Source organism: Haliotis rubra, unplaced genomic scaffold (assembly GCF_003918875.1).
Source record: "Haliotis rubra isolate DU_JTF1 unplaced genomic scaffold, ASM391887v1 Scf599, whole genome shotgun sequence".
Lineage (NCBI taxonomy): Eukaryota > Metazoa > Mollusca > Gastropoda > Lepetellida > Haliotidae > Haliotis > Haliotis rubra.
In genome coordinates, this window is record NW_025767300.1 from 623663 (window position 1) to 649236 (window position 25574).

Below are 25574 nucleotides of genomic sequence, written 5' to 3' on the forward strand. Positions count from 1 at the left end.
TATTTGAACCAATCAGATGTTGTGTAACGAACTAGGATTTGAGGAACGAGGGCTCTTTGCGGCAAAGAAGAAAGCCAACTTATTTGTCATTTTACGGTGAGAATTGTGGTATTACAAATTTCCTCCACCGTGGGCAATTATGGTTATGGGTAAAAATATAGCAGTCAGTGCTTTATTTCCCCCATGCTCTTTCCTATCGCCTCTATTTTACGATTGACTTGGCCTGCAGATCGTCGTGCACTTTCCAACATGGCGGTGGTTTTTTGGGAAGAATATATTTTCAATTTGATAGTTTTACCGCGATTTGAAATTTGTGTTTCCCTATTTCCGGAATTGGCACTTGCACATCGGTAATATTTACAAGGAAAGGGTTTTTTCAAAACAGCAGTTGCGAGCAGCATTGTCTACACATCCTATTTTTACATCACCGTCTCCTAATTTCGTGAGTTGGGAGATTGGATACATATATTTCTTGAAGGAGAATTACGTCGTTTGAGGTTTGTTTCATTGCTTATTCTTATTAAAGTTCATCCTTCAATCATGTATTTAAAGTGTACATACTGAAATGAAGTTGGGTGAAATATTGCAAAATATTATGATAATGCGAAATTATTATTGTATTGTCATAATCAAGGGAAGCTATACCATGCCGTCATATGATTCCGTGGTACTTACGTTTCCGTGGTATTTTCTAAGGACATAATTTCTCACGAGCCACTCGCCAAATCGCGCCCCTATCGATTGTTTACGTTCATCAGTTGATCGGCACGGGTCTGAACAAAAAATGTTCAGACTTTCATCAATTTGCGTACGTACAGTCATCTACTATTAAAAACTAATGCAACTTTATGTCTAGCACGTAATGCATTTTTTGCGCGATCTTTGCAAACATATTCTATAAACTTACTCAGCTTCAAAGTTTTCCAAATATCGCTCGTCTGCTAGCTGATGTCATCAATAAAAACAATCATGTGACCTAAGGGGGGAATCCCAGCTCTATTTTTTAAACTATAGAAGCCCGATAGGGTCATCTCTTAAGTTGTTTTTTCACTTTTCATTTCATGTATCCCGTATCAACTCTACATATTCTATGAACTGGAAATTTATGCTGAAGAAATGTGACTATTGTGTAAATTCTACGAAATCGTTTACTGTGTTACAATTTATCAACTTTGATATTACTGTAAACCTACATTGACACTCCCGGATTGGCTGTTGACAATGTGTGAGATTGTGACATGTGCTGTGCGCCCTTAATTTGATCTGAAGGAAATACCACGGAAACATATGACGTCACCAGAGTTTGTGCACAATGGCCACCTGTCGTCCGATACGGACGACAATGAACTTCAGAATGACAAAAGTGTTTTATTGACATTAAATGATACAAAGGTATGTCGTCTAACACTATATTATGTTTATATGACTTGGCAATATGAGCGATCATATTCATAATTTCTTAATACCACGGACACCCATGACGCGAGGGTACCACATGGATGTACTAGTACTACTAGTTCTAATGGGAAATAGTTTCAAAATTAAAACATAGCCACATCCATGCAAAAATGCATATCTGCCAGAATAGGAAACATATGACATGTATAAATATGTAAATTTGCATCACAGAATATGGACAGTTTTAAATTAAACCATTTATTGTTTACGTTTCCTAACTGAAATTTTAATTTTATTTTATTGAAATTTATGTGTACACTACTTTTTCTTGGTGTGGGTGATGCTGTTTAAACATCTCAATAGGACCCTGACTGATCGATTGTTGAGATCCTGCATAGTTTGTAGAGCATGCATTCTAGGGTGACAGTTTGTGCTGAACTGATTCCATTTCAGATCAATCTCTTCAAACTTAACACAGAAGATATTACATTCTATGGCAATTTAAGAGATTTGTATATACTTGAAATGATTACTTAATATTTCTTGGTATTCTTCTTGCAGTTATTTGCTATCCTTCACAGATCATCTGCTTCCATGTTAGGTGTAAACTTGTTATTCTTCTTACATGCAAGTGATGAATATCTCCAGATAGGGGTTCCACTGTACAAAATACATCTTTAAACTATTTACTATGGCTGAAGGGGTCGTTGTTATACCCCAGGTACGTTTCTGTATACAGAAATGTACCCTAGCCAAAATCAGAATACAGAAACGTACCCTTGAGAGATTCCATTGTGGAGTTTTCTTGATCGGAACTTTCATACTGTTGTATTAGATGCATTTGATTGCGTTATATAAGAGCATACACGGTAACGAATATTTCACAGTGCACAACATACACCACTCACAATCAGCTGAACGGGAACAACTACATATCATATGGTTTTGGGTTTGGGTTGCAGAATATGGACTCGTCCGTTGTTTAGGGTACCGGGTATGTTTCTGTAGTTTGTCTTTGTTTAGGGTACATGTCTCTGTACAGAAACGTACCTGGGGTACATGTCTGTAGTACCTGTGCCGACAACGACCCCTTCAGCTTGACTATGTTGTGCAATCTTTGGACTTGACTTGGAACTTTTTGTTGATTCTAATCATTTTTGTGAACAGATTTATCTAGGATTTCAAACTAAGTGCCTTTGGCTAGCAGATAAAAGGAAAAACTGATGTATTGACTCCACTATTCATAAGTTTGCAAATTCTGAAAAACTGGGTCACTTTTTATTCATATGAGGAATTTTTGCTTGGGCTGGCTTGGGCTTGAATATTGGCCTCTGAGCAGGTCTAGATAAATCCCTGTTGTATGATCATGATGAGTCGGGCATGGGTCAGATTTTAGAGTACAGGTCATTGGACTGTTTGTGTACGTTAACTTACAGCTGAATACTTATCTCTGTTCATGGATTACTTTCAGTGTGTGTTTGTGTGTGTGCATGTATGCGTACATGTTATAAATTGTTGGAAGCAAATTTGCAAATCTCTGTGATGTTTTGTTGTAAAACATCGTCCATTATCAAATTCAAATTGAACTGTGAAGTTATGAAAACGTCCATTAACTCACTATGGTTTTAGGAAGCATTAAAACACGTATGTGTCACTGCAGCATATAATTTAGTCAAGGGAAACTACAGTGGTGGAAAAATGATGCACTATTGATCTCAATTGATGTTCATTAGTTTTATGAACGGAAATATAGCTTGTCATCAATAAATGTGGACCAATAGTAATAATTGTATGCTTTGTGTTTAGCTGACATTTGTCCATAGCAGTTGAAGCATTATCCTCAATGCCAAGAAGTCCTTACCGACGCCGAAGGAGCAGCAGTAGCTCTTCCTCCTCCAACTCATCAGCCAACAAAAATGCTAGAAACCAAAATAAGCGGAACAGATCCCGCAGCAAGAGCCCTCGACATCACAGAGGACAAACTTCTCTGGGACGAGGATCCAAGAGTAGAGAGTCAAGTCGCCAACGAAAACGTTCAGTCAGTCCCGTGCCAGAACGACCAATAGCTAGTGATGACCCCAAGTATTTGAATGCAAGGATCTTTGTTGGACACCTGCCATCAGACCGAATAACTAGGGAGGAATTAGAGAAGCATTTTCTTCCGTATGGGAATATTCTGGGTGAGATGATTTGGGAAGAAAAATCCTTATTACGCTGCATCTATTGACTTATATGACATGTTTAGTGGTGTATGTTTTCAAATTCTTGACTTAATATTAGGTAATGCATGAACTTGTGGATTTACTTGTGGATGTTATGAATGATTAGATGTGAGATCAAGTCACACCATGTGCAGTTTTTCTATGAGCTCTCCAAACATGAATGTCCATTTTCAGATGCGTCTGTGCATCCAAGGGGTTATGGATTTGTCCAATTTGTTAAAGAAGAGGATGCCAGAAATGCTGTTGCAAAAGAGCAGAGATCATTAATTAAAGGGTCCTTAGTCGGTAGGTGATATTTCTCTGTGTCTGTCTCTGACGTCGCTATGCATCTCATTGCCTTCATTTGCAATAACTATAACTGCAGGAATATTGGCTATTTATTTTCAAAAGAAATTCTCTAAATTTCCTCAAGCTTATGTAGAAATCAGTTATTACAACAAAACAGTGCATAAGCATGCATGAAGCATATTTGGCAGAGATTTTAACAATAATGGGAACCCATACTCTGACTTAACTTCAGTGGACAGTATTGGTTGATACTCAGCTTTGTTAATAAGTCTTGTCAGCATGTAATGGTGATATTTATTTCAGATATGTAAGTGTTTAAAACGTGACACAGAATGTCACCAGTATTGCGATAACAACATATGACTGATAGTCAGAAGCAGTCATAATAACTGTGACTATGTCCTCCAACATCGTGAAAGGGCAGTCATTAGATAATGTCCATGTATGATATTTACAATAAAATAATACAAAAGATGTTGTTGTTGATTTATTTCTTATGTTGTTAAAACAATTGCTAAAACTGCCTTTTGAAGAAGTTTTCTTCCACCTATGAGCTAACGTGTGTGAGCGGACGTTAATACGTGTGTGTAGTTGTGGGTTTGCATTTGTATGTTAAAGAGAGGGAAAATTTCATGGCGTGTTGCTTTTCTGATTCATCAGTGAACAACTTAACATTTCTTACACATGGGGCGGTGGGGTAGCCTAGTGGTTAAGGCGTTCGCTCGTCACATATTGCGCTTAAGAATAGGAAGAAATTTGTTTCTTACAAGGAAATTTGTTTTTTTACAAGAAGAATTTTGAGGTAAGCCACAAGATTGCCATTCTTTGAATTCTTTCTCTCTTATGTTGCATATCTAGAATATCAGATACCTATTTTTCTTGAAAATGTACATCAATCATTGATTCTTTGGGTTGTTATAGTAAGTTCAACTGGACCAAAGGTCCACCGCCATATAGCTGGAATATTGCTCAGTGTGGCATAAGACAGTAAAAAAGCCAAAGGTCCATGTGAACTTTTGTCATAGCATGGCATCTGTAACCTGAGATGATTTAAGATCAGCAGTTTATTCTACAAAAAGTAGATTTTAGGAGAATAACAAGTCAATCTCTCTTATCATTAGTCTCAGACTGACAGACTTGTGGTTGTGCTTTCTCATGATAATTTGATCTTAGTGCTCATTACTGCTACACACATGTCTTTTGACGTATTTGTGTACAGGTCCTGTCAGAGAAACCTCTGGCAATGTGAAGTGCCCATTAGCCAGTCAGATGTCAGTTCTTCCAAAGCTTTTTGAAACAAATTATCAATGGCTCTTTCCGTTCCAGATAGCATTTTGAAAAGTATTTTGACTGTTGTTGATTTGAAATGTGCACACTGAACAGGAAAAACAGTGGAATATCGAATAGATGGCCAAGATTGTACGGCATTATTTCCCAAAAGCGATGAAAAATGTTGTTTGTTTCACATGTGCATCTTTTTGGATAGATGGGCAATAGAGAAAGGGGCGATGTCCATCTTTCAGTATTACTCATACAGACTGTAACTGTGGTATGGAATACCCCATGTTAACCTGTCTAAGGTTACATACTTTATAAACACATTTGGATTTCTACTTTTAGAGTTTCAGGATCTAGTGCAATGATTTTTCCAGTTGTAGCCATACTGTTTCGTAATGTTTACTGTCAGATGATATGAATACTACTCTTGAGATTATGATGTCCTTATTTCAACCACTTACACTGGAAGGCTAAAGATTTTATAATACCTACTTTATCCTATATTAGTATATTGTCCCTAAACATTATTTTCAGTTATTTCCACTTTTAGGTATAAACAGAAAGTCTTTACTCAGGCCTTGGACCTGTGGTTCAAGTTAGAAACTATAAAACATTCTCTCTTACTTCGAATGTATCTAGTGAGCACCAGTGCCTTGGCTCTATTTGTAACTGATATTAAGTAATAAATGATGATTTTTAAAAGATTGATCTTTCAATAATTCTTCGTCAAGCAGGGTTAATTGTTCGATAAAGCAATTTAGAGTTGAAATAGTTATAAAATGTCAATTAAAATTAAGCATTATATGAATGTTTAAATTCAGTTCATCTATTTAATTTGCAAAAGATTAAAGATCATAAGAAAAATGGATAGAAATGGAAAACTAAGACTGAAATAACTAGCCCATGTGTCATATTGTTACATGTATTTGTTGAGAAATTATATTGCAAAACTCAATTATAAAAGTACTGATACTAGTCCTCAAATTTTAATACTATGCAGACAAGTGGAATTTAGTAAATGTTTGAGTCTAGTGGTTAAAGTGTTTGTTAGTCACATCGAAGACCTGGGTTTGATTCCCCACATAGGTACAATGTGTGAAGCACATTAGTGGTTTTCCGTGATATTGCTCAAACATTGCTCAGAATATTGCTGAAAGCGACAGTAGTAAGTATTTATACCAATGTGTAGCAGCAGCTACCAGTATTTTATTAGCTGTCAGTGTACTACTTCTCAGTGAGTATTTTCCTGTCTGGATCATCAGTTGTATAGTAATTGTAAAACAGGCATGCGTAATCTTTGAAAAAACAGTGCTGAAGGAAATTGCTCTAAATTTACATTGTTTCCACGTAGAAAACAAGCTCTACCTAATCAGAGTTAGTTATTATTTGTCGAGGGGCAGTGGGGTAGCCTAGTGGTTAAAGCGTTGGCTCGTCACGCCGAAGACCCGGGTTCGATTCCCCACATGGGCACAATGTGTTAAGCCCATTTCTGGTGTCCCCCGTCGTGATATTGCTGGAATATTGCTAAAAGCGGCGTAAAACTAAACTCAGTCAGTCAGTATTATTTGTCGATGAGAATTTTGCCAAACATATTTAATACATATGCACTGTTGTTATGCTTTGTCAAGCTACACATTAAATCTTTGGTATTTCTCTTGCTTGAGTCAACTACACCCAGTGCTAACTAATTACTGAAGACTGCTGGAAATTCTCAATATCACATGTGTTATTGCTCTCTTGTGTTAAGCCTTTACCATTATATCCTTGTTGTTTGAATGTATATTGCCCAATAATGCCCAATGTTATGATAATAGGGAAAAGTAATTGTTTGGTTTCTCTTTACACACAAAGAAAACAATACTAGGTAAATAAAAGTTGTGAAAATTATTTTTCTCATAGCATTAATACTCATGAAATGTGTCAAATTGATAATAAGTGCATCGTTTAGTCATGTGTGATTATATGTATGTGCAACTTGTCAGATTGTCAGCAAAAGATGGAACTGTTTTAATAACCTGAACCTAGCAGTTATGTTATTTCCCTTTATCATTTTGTTTGCGAGAAATTAAAAAATTAATGATTAACTGCAATGTTTCAGACGTGAAGATGGCGGCAGATGGTCGACGAGACCGTGTCATGGTTCGGGAGCGCAGGCGTTCTCCTCCTCCATTTGCAGAACATCCAGCAGGGTGAGTGTTGACGTCCTATACTGCACGGTTTCATGTACTACATGGTAATACACACATTGAACACGGTAGAATGTCATGAAATGTGACATAATTATCAAATGAAAATTGATTGCCTAAAAACATGAACATGTACTGCTTGTCATTCATTCATTCATTCATTCATTCATTGACAATCACCATCGTTCAGTAGTCTTTTCACAAATATAATCAACCTGCGAAGAAGCAGGTTAGAATTGGTCTTCAGCAACCCATGCTTGTCATAAGAGACAAGTAACAGGATTGAGTGGTTTTGCTTGCTGACACATGGCATCCCAGCTACATAGATCACTGTTCATGCTGTTGATCACTGGATTGTCTGGTCCCGACTTGATTATTTACAGTCTGCTGTTGTTGAGTGCGGTTGTTGAACAATAAAAATTAGACCAGTCCCAGATCACACACTACCATATTTCAAATCATCTAAGAATTTTACATGTGCAAGTTTAATGGAGGGCAGCAGAAAAAACATGGCTCAAATCTGAAACAGAATAGATGTTATTATAGTGTGTTGTGTTGTTTCCCTGCTAGTTTTGTTGATACTAATTCTCAAATCTCCTGACAAATGATGAAACTAAGCAGCTGAAGTTATGTTTGCAGTTATCCAAGAGAGCGGGAACGTGAGCCCCCAGTGAGAGGTCCCCCTATTGCTCGAGATCGATCACCAGTAAGAGATCCTTATGATGACCGATACAGAGACCCGTACCGAGAACCCAGAGACCCAGCAAGGCCACCTCCACCACCACCAAGGTATGGAACCTCACTTCATCTGTGAGCAGACAAATGCAATGGTTGATCTACCATGGAATTTCTGTTAATATGGCTTGACAACATTTGTACAGTCCATGCATATTACACAAATAGAAAATATATTTCTGTAGGGAGGAAATTGACAAATATATAATCCCAATTTGAACACTGAGTTGCAGTAACTCGAGTAGTGTTGTGGAATTTGTTAGGTCAACTCTTCGAGCAAGACTAGGTTTGTGTCATTGCTCTGTGTTTTGAGTTCAGTGAACGTGATCATATCTAAACAAACGAGTATTTCAGCATGTGATATTTAATATAAAATTGGTTATTTTGGTTGTAACGTGGCCTGAATTGTTTATAGGCATTTCTGAGAATGTGACTGGCGTTCTTTGCCCAATCTTGATGTAGATGGCATATCAATTGGCATTTCTGTCAGGTTTATAATTTTTACAGTTCAGAGGTAGTTTAACATTTATAACATTGCATTCAGTTCGTTATACCTCTCCTCAATTTTGGTCATGTCGGAGAACTACATGTAGTTTCATGTAAAATTGATATTTTATGCCCATCCTGACTCATGGTAGAGAGCAACTCCTCCCTCCCAAATAACACTTTGGATTTCCTGTAAATTCTTAGATGTTTGGGCTGCTCAGTATATGAAGGGAGAGTATGAGGCACATGGGTAGAGGTAGGCCCTACCGTTCCAGCAATGGAAAGGAGGTAACTTCGTGGTGAATACTAATTAGTGATTTTTAAATTGAAGGAGCTTCAATTAGGGAGATACAAGTGTTCCTATGTTTGCAAGAAGAAGAAGACAAGCAAAAAAGAGCATGAGTCAGGATAAGTATAAAATATCAATTTTACTCCAAAAATTACATTTCTGTAGGGAGGAAATTGACAAATATATAATCCCAATTTGAGACACTGGAGGTTGCAGTAACTCGAGTAGTGTTGTGGAATTTGTTAGGTCAACTCTTCGAGCAAGACTAGGTTTTGTGTCATTGCTCTGTGTTTTGACTTGAGTTCAGTGAGCGTGATCATATCTAAACAAACGAGTATTTCAGCATGTGATATTTAATATAAAATTGGTTATTTTGGTTGTAACGTGGCATGAATTGTTTATAGGCATTTCTGAGAATGTGACTGGCGTTCTTTGCCCAATCTTGATGTAGATGGCATATCATTTGGCATTTCTATCAGGTTTATAATTTTTACAGTTCAGAGGTAGTTTAACATTTATAACATTGCATTCAGTTCGTTATACCTCTCCTCAATTTTGGTCATGTCGGAGAACTACATGTAGTTTCATGACCACCATGTTTTGCATCACACAGATCAACTTCTGTCATCATTCAGATTCATAATGATAGAAGATTACATGTGTTCAAGGGGGCTGTGGGGTAGCCTGGAGGTTAAAGCGTTCGCTTGTCACGGCGAAAACCAGGGTTCAAATCCCCACATGAGCACAATGTGTGAAGCCCATTTCTGGTGTCCCCCGCCGTGATATTGCTGGAATATTGCTAAAAGCGGCGTAAAACCATACTCACTCACTCACATGTGTTCAACTTTTGCAGTGGTGCATGTTATAACTATGGAGTAATATTTAGTCGCATCTAGTATCGCTAAGGCAGTAACTACAGTCAATGTTAGCATCAACTATTTTTGTTTCAGTCTGATGAAATATTGATCTCATCATGTCCATTTTTGTTCTGGACTGCATGAATTACAATATTTACCTCACTGTAGGTCTTTGATTTACAAATAAATTGAGAATGATGTCATCATGCAACACCAGTGCAAAGTTGGCAGTGTCAATTGTACAAATACGAGAACAATTCCTTCTGTGAAGGAAGTGGCCATGGTAGCTCTCAAGACTTTGTTCATTTTCATCAAGAATGCCTGCTGAATGGGAGAATGTTTGTATTATGCTATAAGTGCTGAGTGACATCGCTTGTGGAGCGACGTGCAGAGAGACAATGCAATTATGTTGTATCCTGACAGAACAGATTACAAGCTCCTCCTTCACTTTGACCATATGACAGACAACCCAAACATGCCTCTTCTATCTTGGGTCATCCATGGTTACCAAGTGATTCTTCGCTTCCTTTTCATCTCACAAGAGGATACACCTATCTTTGTGGTTTGGGAATTATATCCTTGGACGTCATTAAATTATGTTCTATACATTTGTATTTTGTTCCATGTTTAAATGAGAGTGATATATTCTCACCAGGACTGATTGCAATTCTTGCCTCCTATTCTGCCATAACTGGTGTAATTTGTTGTCTCGGGTTAAGATATCAACTTCCGTGTTGATGAGAGGGTATGGAGATATGAAGGACAGATAACTCTAATTGGTAACCATGTGCAACAGGCACCCCAGATATGAGAGGCATGTTTCAGGTTCTGTGATCAAGGCGAAGCAGGAGTTTGCAGTGTATTGTGTCAGGATAAGTATACAATTATCCTGACTCATGCTTTTTGCTTGTCTCCTTCTTGCGAATGATAGTGGAACACTTGAATCCCTTTTTGAAGCTCCCTTCAAAAAAGCGGACGTAAAATCACTCACCCAAGGTTGCCTCCCTTTACTGTTTTGGCGCCAAAATCAGTCACATGATCGCCCATGCTTGTCACTCTCTCCTTCTTCGCCCTAGAGGACGGTAGTGAGAGCGCCTGGGTCCCTATACGGCACTATGTCCTTTTAATTTTAGGCCTTTACCGTAAAATTTAGCTGTATACAGCATTTAGGAAGATATATTAGCAATATGGTTTGACATTTTTGTCTAAATCATCTGTTTTTTTCACGTTGTTGACATGATATTTAATCTTGTTTACAACTGATGAAAACTTGCATTCGTTGCAGGTACTGGTTGTCTGCTGCTGATCCTCATCTTTTATGTCCTAATTGCACTTCTACATGTTCTTCCAGCTTTCGCTGTCAACTTTGTCAGCATTTATCTGAAATTGAATTCAATAATTATTTATTTTCCATTCTTAGACGTGCTAAGGACTGGTCTAGAAGGCATTTACAAGTCATGTCTAAACCGAGTGAATGCGCTGATAACCTTTTATTGTTTGCTGCTGAGATTCACCATTCCAGTGGTTTGCCGGTCGCTACTATGGAGCATGTTGCTGTGGCAGAGGGGAGCTCCGGCTCCAGGAAGAGATCGTCAACATCTGAAGTTGCCTCGTCGCAGTCTAAGAAGACCAGGTCATCGTCTTCACAGAAAAAGAAGTCGACTGCAGATAAGACTTCGGCGAAGTCTTCCCACGGTGCAGCACAGAAGACGAGCACTTTCTCTGCAGAGATCATCCCTCCAGACGAAGTAGACGTGTATGACGATCCACCTATCCTCATTCCTGAAGTAGCAGTTAAGAAGAAGATATCCTCTTCTACAGCGACATCAGCAGCCATCACAGCACAGACAGATGATCTATCAACGCAGACATCAGGTACCAGAGATGGCAGTTCTTCACAAGTACAGCGGTCCTTGGAAGAAGCCTCATCCCTCTCAGATGCGTCGTCATCTCTGCAGCAGCAGCAGCAGCAGCCGTCGTCGCAGAACTTCAACCCGGTATCTTCATGCAGCAGTTCACTGAGCAGATGTTGGAGCTGATGGAACGACGCTTAATGCAGGAGAAGGCTGCGGCAAAGACCCCATCTACGACAAGCCTGCACGAAGGACAAGCAGTCTGCAGCATCTGGTTGAAGATTGAAGCCTGCGTGAAGGGTCCGCACTTTCGACGATCATCTGGGCAACTTCCAGAGAACCTGGCAGCCCTGATAACGATGAGACTGCTGTAGATGTTCCATAAGAGCCTATCGAGGAGCCTTCACGCAGGAGCAGAACTAGACGTTCTCTGGAGCAGCGCAGAAGCAGATCACAAGGATCATCTTCGACCTCAGATCACGGACAACCATCAGGAGCCTGCACGCAGGCACTCCTCATCCCGTAGAAGAGAATCTACACCTTCACAAAGGTGCAGAGATACGCCTCAAGACTCCAGGGAGGAACCTTATCCCAACCGGTCACCTTCACGCAGGTCTTCAGGAAGGGATTCACAGCGGCAACGATCTTCAGACCGAGAGGCCATTAGATCTGAAGATGATGGCGGAATCATATACTCCGATACAGAGATCAAATCTTGGATTGCTAATGGATTGGAACTTGCGTCACCTTCTAAAGAGGATAAAGAAGTACTCACGTATAAGATTTTGATGCGCTCACCCTTCCACCCATCGATCCTGTCTCGGATGTGACTGAGCACAGCCTTAGGGAAGGCAACTAAGTTCCAGAGCCAAAGCGCCCCGCCGTTCAACGCCAAGAAGTTCTCACTTCATCACATGGAACTCTTCATGAAGGCCCCAGAGATATGAGAACTACAAAATCATCAACGACTCCCGATCTAGAACTTATAAGATAGAGGATAAGAAGCTGGCACAACTAGATACAGCTACCAGACGTACCTTCTTTGGTCTCACCAAATCAAGAGCCATTAATGAAACCCTCATCGCTAAGTTCAGGAACTCGACCTCTGAAGAGGATCGGATGATTTACTCTGCATTGCTGACCCAAAAGAAGGATCATCAGTTTATGTCCGAACATCTGGCATCCAAGTCAGCGGGCCTGAAGCTCCTGAGAAGACAAGGTTAGCTGTCTTCCTGCAACTGGAGTGAGCGGTTCACCAAGACGTTGTACAGAGCTCCTTGGTCAGCATCGTCTATCTTCGCAGGGGAAATTGATGATGTAGCCAAAGAAGTTACGAAAGAGTCAAGGGAGGTAATGATGATCAAGTCCATCGACACACTAGCCAGTGTTATTCGTCAGACGTCAAAACGCTACTCCGGCAAGTCGAAATTCGCAGGGATACAGAGAGCCAGGGAAAAGAAGTTTGACAACTCCAAAGGAGGCAGAGACTCTTTTCGTCGCCCAACCAGAGCTCCCAGAGGTAACCTTGGAAGAAGCCGAGGACCCGGAGGTGCCAGAGGATTTAGACGCTAATGAATGGGTTCGGAACGACTGAAGTCTTCCACCCCCAGCCGTTCCCATACAACCTTCGACAGTGGGTGAACATCTGCAACGCAGTACCACCGCTTATAAGCAACCCTCTGGCCCACATCTACGCTGCCAACCAGATGGAGAAACTACACGATGCCATCACAACTCTACTCGAGGAAAAGGCAGTCGAAGAGATAAAACAGGAGCTCATCATGCCCAGTTTTTATTCCCCAATCTTCCTAGTACCAAAGAAACATTCCAAGGAAAAGTTCCGACTCATCTACAACATGAGGAAATTCAACCAAGATTATCTACGCAGACCCGCAAAGTTCAGGATGATACATCTTCCTCAGCTGCGACAACTCGCCAGCATAGATCTACAGGATGCGTATCTTCACATCCCGATTTATCGGACTCAAGGAAATACCTACGATTCCTCTTTAACGGACGTCATTTCCAATGGAAGGTGCTACCATTTGGAATATCGTCAGCCCCCTGGTTGTTTACTCGAGTGACAAAGCCCATCATCACATATCTACATCATCGAGGTCTAAGCAGTGCGTTTTACCTGGACGGCGGGATTCAAATTCATCAAGATCCCAGTCAACTCAGACTGCAACTAGACTTCACCATCAGGCTTCTCACTCAACGAGGATGGCTAGTAAATCTCATCAAGTCGGAACTAGAACCAACACAGGATCTTCAATTCCTAGGAATGCGGCTCATCACTTCGGCGAATCGCATAGTCGTCCCAGAGGAGCGTTGGGTCAAGATACAACACATGATATCTCAAGCACTACTCTCACCGTTACCACGACGAAGTTGGCAGAGCCTACTCGGTCTTCTCGCGTCAGCTCAATACATGACTCGCAGAGGAAGACTACAACTGTGCCCACTACAAGTGTTTGTGAACGCCCATCTCGACAGTCTGGACCCCTTCGTGTTACCGGACAGTCTGAAACCGTATCTTCTATGGTGGACTCGAAAGTCGAATGTCTGCGGAGGAACCTATTTATCAGAGCCGGAGTGCAGCACTCATCTCTACGTAGATGCATCGCTTCAAGGATGGGGAGCTCACTTCGACAACGAAGTGGCAGCAGGGAAACGGTCGAGTCAGGAGCAGAGCCTGCACATCAACATGCTCGAGATGAAAGCAGTAATAAACGCCTTACTACACTGGTCCAGCATACTAAGGAACGCACAGCTGATGATCCATACGGACAACTCCACAGTAGCGTTCTACATCAACAAACAAGAATCAACAAGATCAAAAAATCTTCAAGATCTCAGCTTTCATCTGTTCAGCATAATAGACGACCTGAACATCTACATAAAAGCATGCCACATTCCGGGAGCCAAGAATGTGAGCAGACGCCCTATCTCGTCCAGCACAACCATCCCCAACGGAATGGATGCTTCATCCAGAAGCCTTCTGATACATCATACAGATGATAGGATCTGGGCTGATAGACCTGTTTGCCACAAAGTACAACAAACAACTACCAACATTCGTCTCTCTGATTCCCGATCCACAAGCTCTAATACCGCAGGTGTTGCAGAAAATCAAGCAGACGAAGAATCTGCAACTGATTTTGGTCGCGCCCTATTGACCGGTGAGGGTGTGGTTTCCCATCCTCATGCAAGAACTCGGAAGTCCAACCCTGCAACTCCCAGAGTGGCCCAACCTACTCATCCATCCGCACACCAAGCAAGCACACGGGAATCCCACAGTGTTCCAGTTACACGCATGGAGCATATCAAGACTTGCTTGAAGAAAAGAGGATATTCCGCTAGAGCAGTGAAAGCAGTGACACTAGCTCTACTTAGATCAACCCGCAACTTGTAGGACGACAAGTGGCAGAGATTTGAGGAATACGCTTTGATGAAGGGCTTCACGGTGATGAAAGCAACGCATCCTCAAGTGGTGGAATACCTATGTTATCTAAGACAAACGAGGCGGTTAAAAGGTTCAACACTCTCTACATACCTAGCGGCCCTCAGCACGGTTATTACCATGAAGACGAGTGTTAAGCTGACCAAAGTAGCAGAGATACTGGCACTACTACGCTCAACAAGAGAAGTTTAAGGCGCCTGCTTGGGATCTCAACGTAGTCTTGCAGCATCTCACCAGTGACGCTTACCACCCAATAGAAATGACATCCAACGAGTTTTTAACGCACAAAACTCTGTTCCTGATTGCTTTGGCAACAGCAGCACGGATGTCAGAGATACATGCTCTGGACTTTGAACGAATACGATTTGATGCACATCGTAACATCGTACATCTGGGACTGAGATGGGATTTCATAGCAAAGAACCAGCTGCCCGGTCAACCAGACACAGTTCCACATCCCAGCACTCTCTACAGTCCTTTGGCCACAGGATATCCAGGATCTATCCTTATACCCAGTCAGAGCATTAAAGTCCACCTACAAAGAACTAACACGAGGAGACGAAAATTCAAGCGCCTTTTCATCCCTCTATCCACGGAGACAACCACAGAAGTCTCACGTACAACAATATCCATTTGGATGAGAGCCGTCATCTTAAGGGCCTACAAAGCAGCATGACTTGAGCCTCCACGAGCCTCCAACCCTCATGAAGTCAGAGCTCTGGCATCGACACTCGCTCTGCATGGAAACTGCTCCATCTCAATGATAATGGAGGGCTGCTTTTGGAAGTCGGAGACGGTGTTTGCTACCGAGGACGTCTCCGGCATTCACCAGCTTGGGCCTCTTGTTGTAGCACAACAATTGACAGTTCCACAAAGGTGCTGAGATGGATCTCACCCTTTTTCACGTGACTTGTAAAAGCCAATGCTCTGGAGAGCTAGAGCTTTAGCGTCCATGCGCACATCTAGGGCAGACCAGCATGAGTGATAGACCCTGTACTTGTAAAGGAGTTACTCGTACATGAAGAAGGGTCGCTTCTCCACTTGATGCGAGCAATTAGACATGGAGTTGCATAAATCCACACATAATGTCAGGAGAAGAGTTCCAGAGAATCTGACAAGTTGTGGTCCCCCCAGATTCATTAGAGGAAGCTGGAAGAAAAGGATCAGCACAAGTGCCATAAGAAGTTCCCACTAGTGGTATGCAGGACGTAAATCAGCAACCTATGAATCCAGAAGTTGCCTGACCCACCACCGGTTCCGTCGGATTCTACAAGCAAAAAGTATGAGTCAGGATAAGGAAAAATATGTAATTTTCTGACTAAATTTGATATTTTATACTTATGCTGACTCATGAGGTCAGCCCTACCAACCTCCTCTCATGGCACTCTGGATTTTCCTATAAATCCGGTTGTCAGGCTCATGAATGGAGAGAGTGACAAGCATGGGCGATCATTTGACTGATTTTGGCGCCAAAACAGTAAAGGGAGGCAACCTTGGGTGAGTGATTTTATGTCCGCTTTTTTGAAGGGAGCTTCAAAAAGGGATTCAAGTGTTCCACTATCATTTGCAAGAAGAAGGCGACAAGCAAAAAGCATGAGTCAGGATAAGTATAAAATATAAATTTTAGTCAGGATTAATATCCTAAACAGCCAAATTCATGTAATTCTATTGTTTTAATACTGAAACATTTTGATATGATTTTTCCCACCTTTTTTTTTTGTCATTTAACACTTCATTTGCTGTTGTTCGTCTTCCATGCTTATTCATTGCCTGTTTTACCATGTTAAACGACACTGACTTCAGGACTTAAGAGTTAACTCCCTTCCTTGTAGATGTGCCTTGAACATCTGAACTTTTAATGTGCATGTTACTTCAGCTGAAATGACTGAGTGACTCATGCATTATTAACAACATGACACTGAAAAAGTAGATCAGGACAACTGTTTGAGCTGAAATCTTATCTTTACCAAAGTGGCTTTATTTAAGGAATTAAGGATGAGAGTTCAATATAAGCATAGTTCAAGGCACAATGTCCAAAAATATAATAATGCATTTCTCTCAATAATACAACCAGCCCTCAAGGAAGCTACCATATAATTTATTCCAAACAAATTACGTATTCAGATTACAATATTAAATTAAAAAGTTCGAATGAATTAATGCAGCGTTGCATTCATTCGATTCTCGTGCCCTCTACCGGTCAAACATTATTTCAAGCAAACACCATAGAATTATGTCCCTTGGAGCGCTCTTTACGAATATCCTGTAATGCAACTTGTGATTGAAACCAGTTCGGCAAACACCGACAACACCACGTGCTCCAGTTTTCGATGTACAGAGCAATTGTTTACATTCCATATATGGCAAGTGTTCTCTGTTTGGAAGCTGTTCGCCTCGAAGTTTCAATTATCGATTTCAGGCAAATTGTAAGGGATCATAAGGCTTTTATTGTATCAATAGGAAGCTAAAGGGAGTGCATATGCCCAAATATGCATAATATAGTTTAAAATATTGTTGAAAATGTGTGACATTGTGCCTTTAAAGGACAACCTAATGTTTTGGCTCTTATTAGTCCCACTTGTGACTAAATATATTACCAATATCTTACTATATTGTGAAGGCATTTACACATAGTGAGCAAATAGATTTGAAAATATCATTCTGTAAACTGAAATAGAGACCAGGCAAGCTATTCTCGAAAAGTTCGTAGCCCTACGAACTTCTTAAGCCCATTCTTAACACATTGGCTATGATCAAAGTTAAGAATTCTTAGGGCTACGAACTTTTCGAGAATAAGGACCCAGCAATCCATAAAGTGACTAAATGGTTGCTAATCTGCAGAATCCATGTTGATGTGCCTGTCAATGTTGTCTTGTTCTGCTTACAGAGACGCTCGAGACCCTTATTATGATGACCCCTATAGACGACCACCACCACCAGACCCCTACTATGACAGATATAGAGATGACCCGTACAGGTGACTCACGATTCCTTCATACTCTGTCAGCTGAAATACCTTGCCTGTTACTTGTCCTTCTGTTTGTTTTCTTTATTGTGTTAGTATCATATTCATACTTATTGATTATTTTGCTCATGACAGGACGTAATTGTTCGCACCATCTGTGGGGATTCTAGGTTGACATTGGTCCCAGCAACATTTGCTGGTTAAAGAGAATGACATAGTTGATCAGAATTGCTGGTTTGGCGGCTTGTGTGTCATCATACCTGACATTATGGATTGTTACTCATGATATCGATCACTGGATTGTCTGATCTTATTGACAGGCTACCATCATGTAGCTGGAAAATTACTGAGCATAGCATTGAACAACATGCAGTGAAATTCCCGTCAGTGGGGGTTCAAAATGACCAGTCTTCAGTATTGCTGCAGTTTGTTGTGCGGATTCTTAGGTTTCATTGCAACACATTTCCACAGCACTGGTGCAGCCTTTCTTTGCATCCTGTGAATGCTGAAATAACTGAAGGAAGGTTGTCACTGGCACTAACCCATACTCATCAATCAAATATTTTTTTTTCCTTTTGATATAGTGCCTTATCAGAATATCGTTTCGAACAATACTCAGTAGTGTTAGGTAAAAGCGAGTAAAATACATGTGGTTACTCAATGAAAAATTAGGATACCCGGTTAAAGTGAAAATGTGAGCACATATCCATCGAAAGAAAATGTGAGGGATGTTTACTGCAACAATACCCTTCTGTAGCTTATTAAGTGTTAAAACATTTTTGTATTTGCAAGTGAGTAAATGGGTATTGTTCATCACTACTACTCTTAGCAATATTTGAGTTATATCATGGCATCTGATAGATGATCAAAGCTGGACTAGACAGACCAGAGTCATATGATCATATCTGGGGTCCACCAATATTCTCACCAGGAATTTGTACATGTGGAGAGAATATTATACATTATAATGTTATGTGCATTAGTTTATTGAAAAAATAACTTGTCCAAACAAAGCATTTCTCAGTGCAATGTCATTTTTCATTAGTTTACAGCATGTGTAACAGATAAGCAGTACCAAATGAAAGAATTGTCTGATATATGTTTTAAATGTTATATCGTTTGGCATTGCTACCTGTATTGCCCAGAGGATCTTGAAATTTGATCCTATGAGCCTTAAACTTAAGTAACCTCTAAATCGTTAACCTTTAGCATTATGGTGGTGACAAGACCACTGAGCTAAGGATGCTTAATTTAGAACACTGGTGAGTCATCATTAACACAGATATAATTATCAGAAATTAGTACAAGGTACTTCACTTGGTGTGTTGAATCAGCTTGCCATCCTTTCAAACCATCTTTTGCTGAGACACTGAGTTTGTTTCAGACGTGACCCATATGCTGCTGACCCTTACAGGGATCCATACAGGGACCCATACTATGACCCTCCACCACAGAGGAAGCCACCACCAGCCCCGGCTGAGTGTGTTGTTGTTATCATGACCAACAAACTCCGGTAGGTTTGTGCTATGCTCCTTCATGCTGTGACCCTAGTCTTGAAAATATCACAAACATGCTTCTCGCACAGTATACATACATCCAAATGTCTTCGAGTCATTGAGGGGAGTCTTTGACTGAAATCCAAGTTTCATAGTCCCAGCTTATGTGATTATCACTTTTCCTATATCAAGTATTGCTATTGTTTCAAAATGAACTATAGTTAAAACAAAAACAGAAGTACTGTCAGAAAAAGCCCTTCTTTTTTTCACATTGATATCTACAAGTTATGCAGTTAATATGTGAAGTATCTGGTAAACTAAGTTCAGCCTAACTACAGTCTCAGTGGTAGGGAGATAGGAAACGTAATAAAAGGACTTTACTGAGGAGAGGTTAGTGCAGAAATGAGCAATGCAATAAGTCCAAAGCAACTTATTTGGAACAGACCATGGCTTTATGCAAATTAGTGTGCAATGATACTGTATTACAAAAGACACTTTTTAAATGCCCATTTTGAAATTAGACTGAGCTTCATTATAAACGATAGCTGACGTAAAAATTAATAAATTTAATACTGAAACCATTGATGATGTAGCTACCATTGAGTCTCACCATCACTATAAAAACAAACAGGTAGGAGGGGTCATCTCAAAAGCAAAACCAGGACGGGTGTCGCAGACTGGTTGGGGGGATAGAGGTAACAGTTGAGATAAGATCATCCTTAAGGGGAATTAAACTGGGGAAGTAAACGGCATGTCATAACAATTTACAAATAATATCCAGTCCTGTCGATCTATATATTTAGAAAAATTTAATATGATGGCTGATTGAAGCTTTTGTATGGGTATCATACTCTTTTACATATCTCAACATTAACTTTGTGAAAGAAAGACACGTTAGATGTTAATCAATAGATGAGACATATTCAACACAAGAAAAAGCAAAAATTATCTTTGAGATGACCCCTTGTGCCTGTTGGCAGTACATGCATTTCATGCCAGGTCAGTCAACGGTCCATCATCATACCTAGCTGAGCGACCTAATTGCCATCTATAGTCTGATCTGTAGTTTTCAGCAGCTATTTTTGCCAGATTTTATGAATAAACATGCTTTTCTGGATATCCTGAACGCCCAGTAAGGCTAAAATGGGTTATTTCGACATATCTTGTTTGCAATTGTGTAACGTTTAGGAGTACAGAGAAACATTTGATATCATTTGACTTTTAATTTGCTGTTATTAGGCATGAAAGTCAAATGGTCATTGTCACTGCCAATATACTGAATGAGTTAGCTCCCTTACATTGCCAACCTTGTGTGGCTTTTGCAGAACATACGCTGAGACCATTGAACATCAGGTGAAGACTTTGAACCTCATCACAGATACAGTTGTGATCCCAGAAGATAGAACACTGGCTCAGCAGATTGAGGATATTTCACATCGTGGAGGCTTGTTTGCCATTGTCATCAACAGTCAGAATGAAATTCATCACTCTCTCACCCTGAACATTTTGCATGGAAGCCCACAAGGTAAGAGATTCTTCTGGGTGCTGGTTATGAAGGTAGTCATGTATTTATGATAGTGTGATTCCCGGGCACAGTGGCCTCAAAATTCTCCATTATTGTTATAGACTATGAATGAATGTGTCACTTGGCTCAGTGTTCATTCTAGAGCTTAGCATTGCAGCATAGTTGTGTCTTTTTTAAGTATGACCAAAGAAATAACAGGTGCAGCTTTTGAGTGCGAAGTGTCAAATATGACTGATTTCATATTTTGAACATAACTCCCCCAGTTAAAAAAACATTAGTAATAACATTTAGAAAGAATGATTGTACAAGTTAAGCAGACTCCATTCCATTCTGTGACATCGTCATAAACCTGAAAGATGGACCAAAGGAAATAAACAAAGTCAGGCTGTTAGGAACTTGGTTGTAAAATGGATGTGCCAACAGACACATGGAACAGTTTGATAGTCTCTTTTGGATGTGGGTCTAGTCCTTATCCTCATGTATGATCATCAACATTTTCTCAGTGAGTCAAGAGCACTTATAGTTAAAGCAAAATATGGAAACTGACAACATTGTTGCAACAGATCCAGTCTAATAGTGGACTCATTCAAGATTTTGTGACTCTGCAACCTTCCAGAGGCCTGGCATCACCCCAGACTATCTGTTCATTTCTGGAAAGGGTTTCATCCCCCGCAACACGTTTTGCGTTTTGCGGGCCTGTGTGCGTCCATGCACATTCTTCTTTTCCGGAGCAGAACTTTCAAACCGTTCACTATTTCTTCACCAAACTTGGCACGTACATAGGTCTAGTGGTGAACTGGTGCCTTTTGGTAGTTTGGGAATTCTGAATAAAATATTTTTTCGTTTCCATGGCAACAAGTTTGACTTGTACTGAAATTGGTGTTGGTGCTATTTTCTGGAGCAGAACTTTAAAACCATTCAATATTTCTTCACCAAACTTGGCACATAGATAGATCTGGTGGTGTACTGGTGCCTTTAGGTACTTTTGGAATTCTGAATAAAATAGTTTTTGCGTTTCCATGGCAACAAGTGTGAATTTGGTGGTAGTGCTCCTTTCTGAAGCAGAACTTAAAAACCTTTCAATACTGTCCTTCCACTTTGCTATATACACTCTAAAACATTTGACATAATCATAACTAGTAGACATATTCATGAAGAGTATTTTGCCATTGTTGGGGATATTGATGACCTTGTCTTCTTGTTGTCTTTGTTTCCTTGGTATTTTTAGAAATGGCCCTAGTTATCAGTCTGTGAATCCACAGAGCCTTAAATATTTAGCAACTAGAATGAACACTGCTGGCTGGGATCACAATTATTATATTGCTTACTGCATCATAAAACAAGATTCTGTGACACTTATTGTGGTGTCATCATATGGCAAGACCTGCAGTGCTGATATAATCACAGTAACCAAGATTGCCAATATAAGTGTACAAAAGCATTATAGATAGTAGATACATTCAAGCTGTCCTTCATTAAGGATTAAGAATAGCAATAACATTTGGTTGATAGGGTATATCTGTCATGGTGTTGGAATGTTTGTCACAGTTCTAGTCATCTACATGTTGCAGTATGAAATTTCTTTTCATTCATCATAATGCTGGCAGATCATCATCCCTTTACATTGACTGATTGTCGTGAATTTGGAATCAACTACCGTGAATTTACTAACATATTACCGAACAATATTACCGAAAATGTAACAACATTAAGAGTGATTGTGATGGTGTTTGAATGTTTGGTAAAAAAAATATAATCTCAACACACCTTTCAGTTGTATTCAACTTTCATGCGACTGGACAATAAAATAATATAAATGACAATCATAAATGATATTAATAAAGGCGCTCCAGATAGTTTTTCAACCATATGAGTTCAGCACTGGCCATTATCAGAAATGACCCAGCTGTACTTCTTCAAACCAGAGCATACTGGACTGCGCGTATGTGGAACTGACAAGAACTGGTGTGATATTGCGCTGCCATCAGTACAACTAATCCAAGACTTCGCGTTGTACTTTAAAATTTCGGTGCCTAACACGTATGCAACCGTAATAAATCAGTCCTCGCTGTTAATAAACCCTATAAAATTATATAGATCACTGAAATTTCAATACATTTTGACACTTGTGTGATTTAGACAAACTTGGCTTAATATGTTGTTACTTAGGTTGCAAAAGGTCACACTGGCATCCAAAGTACCAACTTGTTCAAATTCCGATTAAATGATTCACCGTAATATTTCATAAATAATCAGAATCTTTTAAAATATATATCTACCAAAACATGAATTTGAATTTACGCTGTGTCCAGTAACGAATGACGAAATGCTGTATGGAAGACCACATGCAATTAAAACAACGAATTTTTGAATTAAAGTACCTGTTAAATGGACACTAACTTCTTGTCTGCATTGAAATGTCCTATTTTTAAATGCAAACCATCATCACAAGCAAAATAATCGCAGTGATCCAAAGAATTGGTTATCGTTTTCCAATTATTTTCGCAAGTATAACACAAAATGACCGATTTAATCCAGATGACCCAGACAACAGTTGCAAACTAATGACTAATTCCTTCTTTTGAAAACAACGCACTGCAAACAATTTGAGCATAAAGAAGTTAACGAAAATTAACATTACCTAACAAACATAATTTCACGCGAATAAAGATAAACAAAAAATCAAAATTGCAAACAAGCGTTGAAACATCATAATGATGTTCATGTTTTGACAGCATGAAATTTTTGCTGATAATGCTGCAGGTAGCTTCAACTGACACCTTACATGGGAATGACATTCCAGTCAGCATGAAGATATGTCATTGCTCCCATGATGCTTATTCATGGTTTCTTTTGGAGTATTATTTTATTGTCAGTTATTTGAATAAATACAATTACTATTAGTCTTATATGTAATTGCAATGTTTGTTATTATTAATGCTGTAACTTTAACCTTCATTTGCCTTCTATGCACAACAGAACACAGGAATATGCCCGTTGAAGATGCTGTAAGCCTTGTTGGCCGCAGTTTTGAGAAATATGTGCAGTCGCTGAAAGAGAAAGCTGCTGGTGCGGCGACCCCTGCTGCTTCTGCTCCCGTAGCCGCACCTGCCCCAGGGGCACGGCCACCCCCATTCTTACCCCCTTCCAAAGAGGTGTCCTATTTGCTTAACCTTCTGGCTGACAATCGCCAGCTGACTCTGGAGGAGTTGGATAAGATAATCATGTACCTAAGAGATAGGAGGGACAAGATGATTGAGTCAGAACGGAGACCAGTGGCAGGAGGAGATGGTGAGTTGGAGCATCCCTTTGCCCATAGAAGTATGAGAGTACTTACAGCCTTTTAGAATTACTCTTTGTACCACAGCAATGTCTTGTTGTACCTGAATTTGTAATAATAAAGTTTTAATCTTCAACCTGCCATGTTACTCTTTACAGTTCTGTGTGATAAAAAATACTATCAGTCATCTTCAATTTTTCAACATTGATTTGCCCGAACCTGGTGAAGGATCTTATTAGTGAGCTGTATTGAATTGTCCCAATCCATGACAATTAGCTGGATTATCTTCAAACCTTTCGTATTCCTTGTATATGCAAAAAGAATTGTGGGTCAGCACATAACGTTTACTAAAAAGTAGAACTTGGTATTTTAGTTGGGTACCGTGAACCTGCACCAAGCTCACAGCTTCCTCCAGAGGAAGGTCTGCTTCAGCAACAACAGCAACAAGAACTTCAGACCAAGATCCTCAGCATTCTCAATGGTAGTGGACAGTCATCTGCAGCAGGAGTTCCTCAAACTCACATGTCAAGCCATGGTCAACCTCCCCCAGTAGCCCCAGCCTCAGGGTCTGGCAATATGAATACAGCGCTCATCAACTTTGACAACCCAAGTGTTCAGAAGGCTCTTGACAACCTGATTCAGAGTGGCCCGAATCTCTTGAGGAACATCAGTGCTGCCTCAAGTACCCAGAGTGGCCAGACAGCTTCAGGCCCTCATATGGCGAGGGACCTGTCTGGCAGAGCTAGTTTGCTGACCCCCCCAGGTGTCCCTCGCCCAGGTTACCCACAGCAAGGCATGGTTGCAGCACCCCAAGCTAGAGGAATGCCAGGCGCTCGTCCACGATACTAATATCACACCACAGCTTCTGAAACTGTTCAAAGGTGCAGCCTTCACTGTACATTAACTCATGTCATTGTGTTTTATGTCAACTGAATCATGGTTAGTGTCTTGTCATTTTGTCATATTCAAATCTTTTTTTCTCTTTTAATGAATCTGTTATGTTTCACATTCGGTATTTTAGCAGGAACGTGATGATATCACTTAAATAGTCTCAAGGAGTACAAGCTGTAATTGTTGCAATTCAATAAAATAATAATAATACTGTGTATATTGTCCTTTATGAATATCTGAATGATAACCTGTTATTGTGAATTGGAGTGTATTTGTCTGCAGTGCCATCTATGATGAAGAGATCTGTAGTTTATTATGATAGGTTGGATAGACATATCTATTTAGTAGAGTGATTGATTTAT

The 25574-nt window shown here is 40.0% G+C and overlaps 1 protein-coding gene across 1 annotated transcript; it reads left to right on the forward strand.

The window, feature by feature from the left end:
• Positions 1-80: 80 nt before the first annotated feature.
• On the forward strand, positions 81-25425 carry LOC124255239 (nuclear receptor coactivator 5-like). The gene is made up of 10 exons (XM_046689097.1): positions 81-96; positions 3222-3578; positions 3795-3905; positions 7285-7375; positions 8012-8161; positions 17943-18032; positions 19405-19533; positions 20842-21041; positions 24021-24332; positions 24695-25425. The coding sequence occupies exons 2-10, from the start codon at positions 3242-3244 to the stop codon at positions 25168-25170; spliced, it is 1896 nt and encodes a 631-aa protein (XP_046545053.1). The 5' UTR covers positions 81-96; positions 3222-3241; the 3' UTR covers positions 25171-25425.
• Positions 25426-25574: the final 149 nt, after the last annotated feature.

What these genes read in the sequence shown, in the direction of transcription:
- LOC124255239 (XM_046689097.1), top strand. Translation starts at nt 3,242, where the DNA reads ATGCCAAGAAGTCCTTACCGACGCCGAAGGAGCAGCAGTAGCTCTTCC. An exon ending in CCACCTCCACCACCACCAAG is followed by an intron (nt 8,162 to 17,942) that starts GTATGGAACCTC and finishes TTCTGCTTACAG; the next exon opens with AGACGCTCGAGACCCTTATT. An exon ending in ACCAGTGGCAGGAGGAGATG is followed by an intron (nt 24,333 to 24,694) that starts GTGAGTTGGAGC and finishes TTGGTATTTTAG; the next exon opens with TTGGGTACCGTGAACCTGCA.